The following is a 14268-nucleotide window of genomic DNA, read 5'->3' on the forward strand; positions in this document are numbered from 1 at the left end:
GATCTGCTGTGGCCCCAGGTTGCACTGCCTGGTTTGTCAAATCAATGCATGATAAAGAAAGCAATTCTCTATCTTCTAAAGATGGGCAGCAAACTTATGAAATGAAGGAAGATTCAGTGGAGATCTGAGAACATGGAATTTGTTTTAGAAAGCAAAAAGAACTAGGAGACCAACTAAAAGGTATCAGAATTTTTTAGTTGTTTTCTGTACCCTCCCATGTAGGTGACAAGTGCCTCTCTCCCTTACTGAACAGGCTCCAAGTTGGTCAGCCTTGACTGCATCAGATAGAAAACCTTGAATAGCTCAGTCTTTACCACACTCAACAGTGTAAGAGTGCTACCAGATCAGTACCTGGGCCTGTTCAGAGATATCTTTTGGGTCAGCTCTACACCTGCTTTTTAGCAGATGACTTATGGCAGCGCCTCCCACCACAGCATGCATGAGGACAGGAGATGAGGACACTCACCTGGCATGCAGTCCCTCCATGCTCATGTTGTCAGCCTGTTTTTGATGTGACAGGGAGTATCCTTTGCTCTGCAGAGATGTGTAGCTGTCCTGGCCCCACACTGGCACAGGATCCAAGGGAGCAGTTTTCCTCTCTGCCTGCCCTGCTTGACAGTTCTGATCTTCAGACCGACAGCTGCTCCCACCAATGGAGTCCTGCTGAATCATGGGCTTCATAATTCCTGCTCACGACAGAGTTCATGCCATTAGCACTAGGATCTCACAGACAAGAAGAATTAAACAACCCACTAGCTTTCCCCTTCCTTCTAGGGCAGCAGCTGACTGCAGCCATGGAAACCTCTCTGGCAGAGGGGAAATGCCTGGGAAATGCACAGCTGGGAAATGCACCTGGAGTAATACAAAAGGTGACACAGCTCTCAGAACCCAGCCTGCACAGACATTACACAGCATCACTGGCTTGGAATCAAACAGGTGTGTGAAAACAAACCACAATCTCAAGGAAGTGATTTATACACCCTAATGTTTACATTCACACCTCTAGAGATCAGTAACAAGATAGGAAGGTGCTAAGAGCACACAGTTCAGGAACTACTGGGTTTCTCCTTCACATTTCCTGAAGGAGGTCTATTAAGATTTCACATGATCACAGTAACTCCAAAACTGATCCTTCTCCTTCAAGTGGCAAGATCAGTGGACTCACTACCCCTTCCTTCAAGGGGCAAGACCAGTCACACCTGCTAAGGTCACAAAGCAGATAGGGAAGGTCTCCCACTGCAGCACAGGGGATGGACAGGCACGTGAACTCCCTCTCAACCTCTGTTTCTTCACCACCTCCCACTGCAAGCGACTTTCTCATCCCTAGAGAAGGGATGCCAGCCAGGTGCAAAGTCTGGGCAGAGGCAAGACGGGTGACACACAGCAATTTCTAGATATGGACCAACTCAACAGCCAAGATAAACACTGGAAACACCTTACCTGAAGGGTGAAGGGCTGAGGGATAGAAATCCACGGGGGTGCGACTCTGGGCCATGCGAGGGTCCATGTAGGAGGGCATCATCATCCAGCGAGGATCAAAGCCAAGCATCTGGGGGTGTGGCGGGTAGAACGTCCGCTGAGGGTGGGAATGGGATGGGGGAGGATACACTTGCTGCTGCCAGTGCTGCATCTTGTACAGCTGCTCCTGCAGGGAAAAGGATGGGCCGTTGGGCACGAACGGCTGTGGTGCCAGGAATCACACTTACATACTTGTCAGCCAAGGGAAAACACATGCCATCTATTAGAGGCTCAATCCCAGATCAGATGGGAGGGTGGAGCAGAGAAGGCCAATTCACTACCAACTGGGAACGTGGCAGTTGTTATTCTGTAAATACCAGAGCAGCCAGAATGTCACTATGGGCCAGGCTACGTGGCCAAACACAAGGGATCAGCTCTAAGACCAGAGTTTGCAAGTTCTCAATGCTTCTATGAATACAGGACAGGTTCCTGTCAAACACCACTTCCTAACTGGAACCAAATACCTTAGAAGATGTTGCACTTTTCAGTAAATGCAGCTCTAATTTATTTAGTGTGCATATATATTAGTTCCACTCCTGTTAGCTGAACAGATTAGATAAAAACAACCTAAACTCAATTAAGAGAGCTATTAATATTTTACAGCATTTCCTGTGCATCCTCCAGAGATGGGCTGACACTTGCAGGTTGTTTCCCATCTCCCACATAGCCAGTCCACCTTCCTTTAGCTGAGGACTGTCATGATGTTAATTTGATCTGACATTTAACTCTTGCTAAAGGTCCAAAAAGAACCTATATTTGAAGGGAGTTTTGTGTATTGAAGAAGGCTTTCAAACAGTAAATAGCTCCAATTAACATGAAATGCATCTACTTACCTGTCAAGCTTTCCACCATCTTTTCTTGGTAAGCACAAAACAGTGTCAGATATTGTAACTGTTTATTAAAAAAGCCAATTCCCCGCTGCAGAGCAAGAGAGGCACCCTTAAATCTGAACCTGACACATCATTACAGCAAGAAAGACTCTGATAAATGCAAAGATTATATCTGCATTATCTAGCCCTCTAGTACCTTGGAGAAAATACTTCCTTCATGATACCAACACTATCTTTTATTTTGCTCTTTTCATGGAGCCACTGCTACCAAAGCAGCAATACAAGCCAGCCAAAACACGCACTGCCTCATACACACTCACATCACAGAGGATAAGGGAAAAAAAATAAAACTCCAGGTTCTTCCAGTAACAATGACCTGTGGTATTATTAGCACGACAGCAAAGACATCCACCTCTTTTTAGTTTAAGAGCATCTCTTTTCAAGAGTAACATTAAGCAGCGTTTGCTGCCGTACATCTGAATCATGAAAATGTCAACTGCCGAGCAACGAGCACAGGGGAACATTCCATGAAAGAGCAATTACTGAGCTTCCAAGCAAAAGCCAGTTGTGAGCTCTCCACTAAGGTTTGCAGCAGTGTTGACTGTATCACGTTTCAAGTGGTTATTCTATGAAGAATGGCAATTAACTTTGCATTAGCTCAAGCCTGAGCATTCTGTCCTTTGGTTTGGCTCTGCTGCCCTACAGAGACTCACTGCATCTGGAAGCAGAGCTGAACAGCACTTAGGGCACATACAGCACTGAAAGGTCAGGCAAAGATGCAAGATGCACAGAGTGTCTCAGAGCCCCAGAAGAGTCTTCAGTGCAACAAAAATGAAACAGTGAAGACCAGACACACTTATGGAGCAAAGAAAATAATGATTTGAAAGACCCTTACAGGAAAAAATGCTGGGTAGGTGGAAGATGAGAGCAAAGTAAAGGACCAGCCCTCTGCAAAGGCAGGAGGTGGAATGAGAAGCTGCTCTACAACTCCCTCCCAGTCCAGAAGCAGTCCAACAACTTGCCACCCTTTGCACAATTTGCCCCTGGCAAGCAAATGGCTGCCTGCATCTAACAGGATAAGGGCACACATCTCTTCCCAGTCATGGAAAGCCCTATCCACAACAGTTCCATATCACAGGGTGCATGGAAAATTCATGTAAGCCATATAGAGTTCTTTTAATCTGTCAGACAGGATACAACCATGATCAGAAATACTGAAAAAGGCCAGGGTAAAATCCCATTTATCACCCCCACTCAAAGACTGACAGTGTTGAGAACTGAGCAAAGGTAATGGTTTGGTAGGGGTCCACAGGAAGAGGGGTGAGAGTGTCACACCTATTACCTGCTGCTGTTGCTGCTGCTGCCTCTGGAATCGTGGGGGAAGAGACTTCTGGTATTTGTTGAATTCTTGTGCTGGGGAGGGAGCTTCTCTGAGCTCCTCCTCACTGCTGCTTTGGGCTGCTGCTGCTGGGGCAGGAGTCTCCTCTTCTAGGTAGCCAACAGACACATCCTGTGTGTGAAACTCAGGGGTTGCTGCAGAGAAGAAAATAAACCTTAAAGAGGCCCGCTCATGACAGGATCTGTGAGTGCACACCACAGCACAACATACACAGGTGTGGGCATGTCCTGACTGCAATACATGGCTGAGTTTTATTCCAATCACATATTTGCCTTGACAGCTCTAGAGGGCTTTGTCCATCTTGTTTTAGCGATAAATTCCCAGATCCTCCTCTGCTATCAGCCTTCTACTTAAGCACTGGGGAAAAAGTCCATTTCCCCTGTTAGTCCTTAAACCCGCCAGCACTTACTGCTGACTGATTTTCTGATCTGTGCCCATGAGCACTTAATATTATCATCCAATCTTGAGAAGCTCAAGAGGCCCTTTCCAACAAGGCCTCTGTTAGCACAGTTGACTGAGCACAGATAAAGGCAACTAAAGAAGTTTGCATTTGTTTTAATAGCTTTCTCTATTTAATGAACTTTCGTCACCAATGCAAAACACTCTGCAGAACACCTGAAGCAGCTGACCTCTCGAGGGCAGCTGAAGGGCCCTCTCAATGCTCCCTCCCAGGAACTCCCCCACTCCAGGTAAGAGGATCAGCACAGCAGCAAAAAAGCAGTTTTCTCAAGGTGAGTCAAGCACTGTTTCTGTACCTTTACGGAAAGCATGGCCATTCTCTTGCACAGTGCTCTTCTCTGTGTTTGGGGGTCGCACGTCTTCGTTCTCTGTGTGTTTCTGGGTCTCCCCATTCTTCTGAGCCAGTTTGCATTTCTGATCAAGTTGCTTCAGCTTTGCAGCACAGGCTGCCAGGCGCTCCTCCCTGGCTCGCCGCTCCTCCTCCTCCCGCCGCCTCCTGGCTCTCTCCACAGCCTCAGAGATCTCAGAGTGCACAAACTTCTGTCTCAGGGGCACCTTTTCTTCTTTATCCTCGATGGACTGTTGTCTGAGAACACTTCCCAGAGCGGGCTTCTGCAAAAGAAAAAACATTCCTCAATAAGCAAGATCCAACCTATCTTGACCTTTGCATCCCATGCCAAGGAAATCCCCTCCTGCCTCCCCCCCCTCTATCCTCAGGCACAAATCTCCATTTTACTGGGGGGAGTTATTGCTGTCTAGTTCAATAGCTTCATTTTCTCACTGACAACACCACTGCTCTGGACCAGCTTCAACTTCTTTTCCCTAGTGGAAGTGCTATGCAGATGGATTTCTCTCCAGCTGGATACAGACCAAGAACTGAGAAATTAATCAGCATTCCATTTCCAATAAAATGTCAAACTGGCCTCTTAAGGACAGCGATGTGTCACATCCAGCAGCACAAGCCCACCCACACGAGTTGAGCCTACCTGGTATTCCGATGCAGAACTCCAGCCATTCAGCTTCCTTGGAGGCTGCTGCGATTCCTGCACTTTCCGGACTGGCCGGGACAAGCCCACTGATTCGCTCCAATTCTTTCCTTCCTCCAAGGTGTGCTTGGCATCTGCACTGTCTGCAGAGCTCAGGGACAACTGTCGCTGCCTTCTGGGATCCCAGCTGTTCCTGCCACAGAAACAGCTTCGCTATTGCATTTGCTACGTGCCTCAGAAAGCACTTGCAGCCTTATCAAGTGGTGAAGGCAACTGAACGCAACAGAAAGATCGAAAAAAACACCAGAACAAGAGATGTGCTTCTCCTAAGGTGCACAAGGATCAACTCCACCATTGTGCAGCAGGATAAAGGTGAGACACGGGCAGGGGACGTGGAAAAAAGCCTGGAAAACTGGAATTCAACTTAAAGACCTACACATATCTTTGAAGCCCAATCAAACAATGGCCAGTGGAATCAACAGAGTCACAGCAAGAAATCAGAGGGTTCGAGACACCACATTTAGAACGAGTTTTTAAAGATCCTGGTATTGTTCACTTTTACTGAAAAAACTGTAGGTGCAAATACAGCCACTTCTTACCACTTCTGTCGTCCATCTTTAAGAGTTTCTTCCTCTTCTTCATCTTCACTAAACTTTAGTTTCTCAGAGTAATCCACTTCATCATGAATGCCTATGAAGGCAGGAATGGAGAAGCGATATGTGAGAGGAAAGAAACAGGTCCCTTTTCCTGATAAAGCTTATGCCTTCTTTGTCACTAAACTCCAGAACACACAGGCTTGGCATAAACTACTCACAAAGCCAAATGTCCACCACAGGTATGGGGAATCATAGAATGGGTTGGGTTGGAAGGGACCTTTAATGTCATCTATCCCAACCCCTCTCAATGAGCAAGGACACCAAGAAATTATGTGAGCAGTGTGGACACACACTGCTGAAGGGTTATGCTGTTCCCAGAGGAGCAGCAGCAAACAGTCTGGGAATGGGGGCTGCAAATGAGGAGACAAACATCAAACCAGACTGTGTGCAGTTGGATAATGAACTGAAAAGGCAGGACTAATTCTTCCTCCTAGCAGTCATAATGGTAAACCTCCTGCTGTTTGGTGTTTTCAGATTTTTAGGAGTCTTCAGATCCGATTCCTTGAGCACATTGTGATGGAAGGATCAGAAGGATCCATTGTGTCATCATTTACACCAGCAGCAATTGCACAACTACACAGACAACTCTTTGCTTCCCACTCCTTTATTCCGTGGCAGCAAAACAGAGCCACAGGAGTATCCTGGCTACTTTATGTTGCCTGAAGTTTGAGAATGGAGGCACTTTACCTGCCCATCCATCATCTGCATCATTGTCCAGCTCATCCAGCCCCTTCAGGTTCTCTGCATTGATAATGGTGGGCCGGGGCACTCGCTCTATTTGCTGCCGAACCGGACGTGTTGGGCGAGACAGGCTGAGCCTGTTCTCTTTTCTACAGCAAAACACAGAGAAATGGTTAGAAACAGCAAACAGTAAAGCAAAGAACACAGAGCTGACTTTATGAGTCGGTCCTTTTCTACCACACACTTATAATACAATGCATCCAAGTTTCTCTTCCTGAGCAGCAAAGCTTCTTTGCCTTCACTATCTGGTACCCACTTCCTAAGGCTTACAGATCAGAGCTGCAACCCCTCCAAACCAGGATCACACACTTTTCTTCAGACACACAGTGGTTACAGCCTCACAACATTTCACCTGCTGCTGTAGCTGGAGCAAAGCACTGCTGCTTTGGTTTCCCCCGTGGCTGCCTGCAGCTTCACACACACAACTGCATCCTTGGCCCAAAATCTTGCCTAGTTTAAGGCTCATGTCACACCCTGAACCTGCCTCTCAAGTTGGACAGTGATGGCAGCCTTACCCATCCTGGTCATTCATCTGGAATTGTCTGAAAGGTACCCGGGGTTCAAGGCGAAGCTGAGGAACAGGGAAAGACCCTCGGTCCAGTGGTGCAGGGGGCTCGGATGGCTGTTGTGGACACATCTGGAACAAGGCAAAGCAAAATAGTCTGGTTTTATTCCTTGCCATGGGAAGGTTCACCCAGATTAGGTTACAACAGGTGCACGGTGGTTGCACCCGCACAAAGGGAAACCAAACATTTCATGTCTGGCTGCCCAACACGCCACGTGCTGATGGTTCCCTCCACAGCTCTAGAGGGAAAGGGTAACTTTTCCTTGGGCTGAGCAAGGCTGTGCTACACTGTTCTAGGATGAAAGGGCAAATGCACAACAGGGAAACCAAAAACAGGTCAAGAGAAGGATCCGTGAGCAACCAAGAGTCCAGAAAACACATCTCAGCCGACTTCAACCCCCGCACACGTAAGAACCAAGGACATGACACAGCTGTGGAGAAAGGGTAACTCACAAAAGCAGGCAGCATGTCATGGTATGTAGGTGGCTGGTAGACGTTTCCCATGAACTGTGAGGCCCCTTTGCGGACGGGCTGAGCTGGGCGCAGAGACGGCTCCTTCGGGTCGCTGGCGCTCGCCGAGGAGGGGGCTCCGTCCCCGCTGCTGGAGGTCTTGCTGCCCAGCTCAGCAGGGGAGGCGGTCAGAGATGTAGCAGAGGTTATGTTCCTCCCACCGCCCTCCCTCCAACTGGTGACATCTGGAAGGGAGGTAACAATTATGTTAATATTTGTAAATGCAGACAGTCACTCTGCCAGAAAGTCTCGAAATGTCAGGTGCTCTGGTCAAGCCCTAATTACACTAAGGTTGTAGAAAAAAATATCAGGGACCAAGAAAAATCTCCAGTTTTGTTTATTCTTTCAAGAAATAAGCAGCATCAGCTGTTACTAAGGAATTGCTGCACCAGTGGTGTCCTTATTTGTCAATAAGCCTAAATTCCTACTAACTCTGCTCCCCATCTCCACAGTCCTTACTTACCCTGCAGAATCAATGCCAATTAGATGAACAAACACTCAAAGAGAAGCCACATCACACCACGCACTCATTTCACTGTGGCTCCACCAGCCCAGGGGGAGGGGCCTGCTTTGCAACATCACACAGCAACTTTTATTAATTAATATAGTAGATGACAGTCCATTCCCAGCTGTCTGGACCACAGAACAAAAGCACCACATGCTGACCTGTGATCATCTGCTAGGCAGCCTGACACATGTAAGCTCATAAAAAGAGAAAAGGAAATGTAAAGATGGAATACTGCTGTGAACTGGCACGCCCTGCACAACACACAGTCTCTGGGGTTATGAGCTGGGATAAGGCAGAAGGACACAATCCTTCACTCACTCTGGGGGCGGAGGCTTGGTCCTGGCCCATACGACGGATCTAAGGCGCCCTTTTCTTTGCCACCCTTGTCCTGCTCGCCAGCTGCTTTCAGCGTCGGAAATTCCTCGGGAGAGAAGGATAACAGTCGGCTTGAGGCCCTTGAACCTGTCAGACAAATAAGTGTGGGACTCAGAGAAAATCCTTCCACTCTTTCAACTCCCTTACAAGATCAGCCTGGAAACGTGTTTCCTGAGAATCTGGGCCTCTGGCACATTTAAACCCAAGTTACTATTGTACCGGCACCTCAGCTCACATCCCAAACACTCTCAGACACTGTCACCAACACGACAACACATGTCCTCACCCAGCACTCCCACGCTCTTAACTTGGGATCTTCATTTCAATTCTCACATTCAACGAAGTCAGAGTGAACTTTCTCGGCTTCCAATTATTTTTGTAAAGTACAGAATTCAAACAGAGGCAGAGATATAAATTCTGCAAGATCGTTTATAGATCATACCCTGCTATCAAGCGTTTGACATTTCTATTCAGACTGTTTCTGCTCAGATCTCACTCTGCCAGGGAAGTCTATTGTTAAGATTTCTGCCAATATATTAGTGAAAGATCACAGAGAAGGGTGGATGTTACATGCCATCCCCACTCTCCTCCCTGCTGCAGCATTTTCAAGATGCAGATCAGTGGTCAGATCAGGCCAGGTTCATTTCTAGTCACTGTCAAATTGTCTTGCTGAGTCATCAGTCACCCCAGAATGATAGTTTTCTGTCAATTCTAAAGATCTGCCAGTGACTGGAACACAAAACACAGCAGTTCTCCTAAACCTGTTGGCAAGATAACACTGAATAAAAGGAAATTGCAAGCATTATTGCACTATTAAACATTAAAAGAATTGCTTTTTTGAGAACTGTTTCTTAGTGTTACTTGGATAATGCTCCCTTTAAAAAGGGCATTTCAGAATTATCACATTAGAAGTATCAGCAGTGAGTACTGAAGACCTGACAAAAGAGTCTCATTTATCTTTCTCCTTCCTTGTCCTGAAGAGTCAAGAAGGATTGGTTTTAGTAACTTCCACTTTCTGGAATTCACACACTGCACAAGACCTCCCATGTGAGATTTCCAGGGAAAACACTGCAACTGCTGCATGTAACACCTTTAGCTATTTTGGAGACATGAGAATACTCAAGAAGAACATTTGCCAAATACACCACGAAGTGGCTGAGAAGTGCTGCGAGTTCTGATTTCAAATGTGTTATTCCACTGAGCTAGAATGGCACAGGTAAGTGTCTTTCAAGAAACTCCCCCCAAAAAAGATTTTATAGCTGTAAGACTTAAAAAGAGCAAAAAGCAAGAGACTCTCCTCTTTGTCCATAATATTAGAAACTGCTGTATTAGCTTAGAAAGAAAAGCAACTATTCAATGCCACTGGTGAAGAGGTGTGAGCATGAGATGGTCTAAGAAGTCCTTTCAGCCACATTTCTGATGCTTTTGTGATTCAATTACCTTCTAATTAAGCTGCTCTTAGCCACATATGCAACTGTTTTCTTGGGTTGAGAACTCTATATTGGTAAGTGTGACCTAGAATGAGTTTTCAAAAAATCTTTAATAACACTGTTAAGATTATCAGATTTCAAAATGACTGGGCAGGAAAAGTACCAATTAAGCAAAGAAGACAGTCTTTGCACTGGTCACTAACCTCAGGCAAACACAAGTCTCTGCTTTAACATTTGGCCTTTGAGAAACATCCTCTCACTAAGGGCCTCATTTAATTAAGGGTAAACTTGTCCCTTCTGTTTCTGCAATCAGCAGCTCTCTCAGTTCTTTCACATCTCTCTGCAATTTCACTCGACAACGGAACAGTTCCAGGTCTGTTCACATTAAAACACTGGAACTGAGCTGCTATCCTCACTATGGTTTTAATGGCAGTGCTCAGTGCAGCTGGAAACCACCTCCTGTGTGGAAATGGATGCATCTGAAGACAACTAAACTCCCAGTTCGTGTTAACACTGCTTCAGGATTCTCAGTCAAGCAGAAGCCATTAGCAGCACAGTTACTCAGGGAGAATCTCCCTTCTTTCACTCAGTTTTCCTCATCCTTACTATACACTGCTCTGGACTGACAGAAGATGCTGATGAGGGGGCAAATGTTTCCCTTCTTCAAAACCTTCACCTCCCAGTACTCCCTGCTGCATCCTAAGAGCAAGAATCACCCTGGTTCCGTGTGGCCCTGAGACACTTTCTGTTCAAGCCATGTCTTGCACTGGCAGACCTGAGCAGATGCACCTGCATCCTTCCAGGCAACACATTACACAGACTGAAAAGAAAACTCGTAAGGTCTCTCTGCACTGTAACCAAGACATCTGTGTCCCATTCTGCACCAGTCTGACAGGGAGGGCAGGAAGAAATGGGAGTCCACTCCATCTCATGTCTACCTGGGAGAAGCAGGAACATACCCAGCTCCATTTCTGCTTATCATACTCACCACCTTCTTGTCCTGCTGGCTTTCCATTCAGCTGTGCCCATGACTTTGGTCCACCTGGCACTGAATTTGTACTCTGAAAACAAAACAAAGCAAACAAGAAACCCCAACACCCACAGATCAGCAAAGTTTCACGACTGTTTCTCATTTCCTGGCTGGCACCTCCTATTTTTCAGACCTCCAGATCACCCATCAGATACCACTCGATACCCCAGGTCTCCCTCATCTTGTTGGGGCTAAAGTCAGCTGTTCCCCACTCCAGTGTACTACAGTGCTACAGCAAAAATCCTCTTCTCTGCCCTAATGTCTCCCCAGCTCATCTTCACCAACTCACACCATTTCTCTTGTTTACCTCACTCTAATCAGGTTTTCCCTTTGTTCTGCTGCATTTACCCAAATGTTCTCTCTCAATCTCCTAGGTTTGTTCCATGCTACACCTCAGCTTGAAGGTTACCCTACTTTCTCATGCATTAACCACTATTCCCTTCAAATCATAACCCCTGTTGTGATTTCTCTGAACCTCGAGGGCTGGGAAATTTTTTAAAACTCAAAGTGTGAAATCTACAGCATGAGGGACAGGTCCCTGCACTCTCTAGGGCAGCTTCTTACTTGCTAGTAGCTTTTTCAGGTCCTGACACTGGTGACTTCTCCCACATGACCTGATCTCTTTCTATCAAGTCTGGGAGCAAGCACTGGGTCTGTTGTCACCATGTGACACTTGAATTAGACCCAAAGTAACACAGTTTAGAAGTGCTAACCAGCTATCCTACAGTTTAATTGGTTTTTTCTAGACCTCAACTAGACTTTTTGCACACATTTGAGAGACACAGAAGTAACATACACAGAATTATACTCTTAAATGCAACACAGCACAGTAACTTGGGACTCTAGAGGGTCAATTCCATGAGAATTGATTATACGGGAGCTGTTCTTACTTGTGCAAGGCAACACAGGCAATTAAAGAAAACCCCCAGGCTGCCTGGGGACAGGGGAAGCAGGGTGGCAGTCAGAGACCAGCTGCACCTACCTCCTGACTGATTGACTGTGTCGGCTTCTGTAAATTGGAGACAGATTTCTGCAAACCCTGCTGCGGCAGCGACTCCTGCAGCTGTGCAGCCGTCGCACTGGAACTGAGCAGAGACAGCAGAGGTGAGATCACAGGGGAAAGAGAGCAACAAAACAACTCTGGCAACATGGCAGCTGCTAAAAGATCAAGCTAAAACATTGGCTCTACATTGGCATGGACAATAAAGAACTGATCACTAGGGTCCAACACACAGCATGGCAGCGCTGACAAAATTACCAGAGATTCACTCCACCAACCTCTTTTGGTCTGGCTGATCCTGCTTGTTTGCCCATCCTGTACCGTCCTTGGGTACTATAATGATGTTGGGGTCGTTTCCTTTGTTCTCAGACTTCAAGCTAGGCAAATTTGCAGGAGGTGGCATGCGCCGGGCAGCAGCAACTTTCCCAAGACTCTGTAAGCCATGTCTAGGAATAACTAGTGAGAAAGGAACAGCAGCAGGTTAGAGGGCTGTATCCTGCCAGATAAGTAATCTTAATTAGGATACTGTGGCTGGGTGCAGTCCCAACAGAACTGCTGCTGCTATGTCAACACACAGGTCGTTTCCCACAGGACCGTCTGTTGTAGCAGCTGGCAAACAGCTCCCACAGTGGGAGGGAAGGAGAAATAATTCTCCTCTAGAGAAGTGCTCACAGAGTCTTCTAGCTACCTGTGCAAACCCTCCTCTTTCATTTCACCAAGGAGAAGCAGCACCACCCCTTCAAAGCTTGGGGAAACAGCCACTCAACTCCAGCTCTTAGCAGACCAATTGGTAACCTAATCCAGGAGTCCCCAGGTCTAGATCTGCCAGCTCTACCCACCAGAGACCACATTTATTAAAAAGGTATTTTGGTTTTTGTTTTCTACTATCACACTAAATCCAGAGCCAGCCCAGGCAAGATTCATTTTTTTGACCCCACCATATACTTCTGGTCACATTTCTGCTGCAAAACCAACTCAGGCGGCCTTCAGTCCTTGACTCTCCTCAGAAAAGGTCTGACCAGTTTAAGGCACTTCACTCAGCTCAACTGCCCTGTCCTGGCACAGCCTAAGGCCCTGGTAAGGTTTTCACTCAAGTTTGCCACCTGCCCACTCAGCAGCAAGGACACAGGCTAAACAAAAAGGCCAACAGCCCCCAGCTGTCCTGTGTCCTTCCTCCATGTCTCTACAATAAGAGCAACACCAAGTGCCATGGGCACTTTCCTTGAAGTTTTAATGAAACACAGGTTTAGACACCAGCCCAAACACTCTGCACCCCAGCTGTGACCCACTGGGCACCCTCCCCACAGGGCCAACAACCTGAACAGCTTTGCAACAACACCCTTGGGAACACACCGAAAGGAGCTTTCTGAGGGTGCTTCTTACCTGTAGTTCTGATAGCTTCTATTGACTTTCCTTTATACTTATCAAACAGGCTGAGAGTCGAGTACTTGCTTTTCCCATCCTTTCCCTTGGTTATTTGCCCCAAACGATCGGACATTGCGATGAAATGTCATCTAGTAAGGAAATTTCTCTGCGCCGCTCCCGATCTGCCTTTTAGTGAAAGAGAACCAGGAGAACACCATCAAACAGATTATTCAGCCACAGAGAAGTAAAAAGTAAAGCACACACGACAGCTAGAACTGCAGATATTCAGTGAGCACGCACACCAAGTTACAGGGTTTTAACTCCCTCCTCTTTAGTCACAAGAAGCTTGCGGGCTTTAAGATTCGCAAACTGAATTAAAAGAACTGCAGGAACACACTTCTCACAGCGTCATGTTTTCCTGCCACTCCAGCACTGAAAGAGGTGAGCTTCTTCAAGTATGAGAACACATGAGAGGTCAACACAGTCCTTGCTTTAAAGGAGTAAGTCTAACAATAAGCAGCAAAACACAAGGATTCCTAAACATAAATGACAGAAAAGCACTGTATCTTATACCACAGAATTTATCACTGGGTTTCCCACTGAAGCACTGGCAGACAGGTTTCTAATGTTTAGATTATGGTTCCACACCAGCCACAGCTAATGACTTATACCAGCAATTAATGCTTTGATACCATCAACTGAAGGCAACAGAATTCTTTCTTCAAATTCCCTTTCCCCGTTAGCTGGCCTTGAGAGTGAGTTATGTACCAGATTCAGACTCTTGAGCCTGTGGGTTCAGCCCTTCTACTATGATTCCTGAAAACACCAAAAAAATTACATTTCTCTGTTGCTGGCACCTTGAACACCACTTTTAGCTTTAAGTATCTTTTTCACAA

General features: G+C 46.5%; 1 protein-coding gene across 9 annotated transcripts in view; it reads right to left on the bottom strand.

Moving 5' to 3' along the window:
- The window catches only part of PRRC2B (proline rich coiled-coil 2B), a 45161-nt gene that overhangs the window by 18148 nt on the left and 12745 nt on the right, over window positions 1–14268 (bottom strand). For 6 of the 9 annotated variants that reach the window (XR_007907806.1, XM_051808214.1, XM_051808220.1 and 3 more), the window contains exons 2-15: window positions 13391–13558; window positions 12286–12463; window positions 11990–12092; window positions 10966–11038; window positions 8491–8634; window positions 7608–7849; window positions 7105–7226; window positions 6536–6678; window positions 5792–5882; window positions 5193–5385; window positions 4503–4818; window positions 3691–3881; window positions 1441–1645; window positions 467–686 (exon numbers count right to left, since the gene is read on the bottom strand). Coding sequence is in view for 8 of the 9 variants with exons in the window: in XM_051808214.1 (XP_051664174.1) it covers window positions 467–686; window positions 1441–1645; window positions 3691–3881; window positions 4503–4818; window positions 5193–5385; window positions 5792–5882; window positions 6536–6678; window positions 7105–7226; window positions 7608–7849; window positions 8491–8634; window positions 10966–11038; window positions 11990–12092; window positions 12286–12463; window positions 13391–13505 (2336 nt within the window). In the remaining variant the exon portion in view is untranslated. The remainder of the gene's footprint in view (window positions 1–466; window positions 687–1440; window positions 1646–3690; window positions 3882–4502; window positions 4819–5192; window positions 5386–5791; window positions 5883–6535; window positions 6679–7104; window positions 7227–7607; window positions 7850–8490; window positions 8635–10965; window positions 11039–11989; window positions 12093–12285; window positions 12464–13390; window positions 13559–14268) is intronic. The other 3 variants (XM_051808215.1, XM_051808216.1, XM_051808218.1) reach the window with 2 other exon arrangements.

The sequence above is a fragment of the Manacus candei genome, unplaced genomic scaffold (genome assembly GCF_025592945.1).
Source record: "Manacus candei isolate 608988 ecotype Guabito, Panama unplaced genomic scaffold, ASM2559294v1 h1tg000071l, whole genome shotgun sequence".
NCBI lineage: Eukaryota > Metazoa > Chordata > Aves > Passeriformes > Pipridae > Manacus > Manacus candei.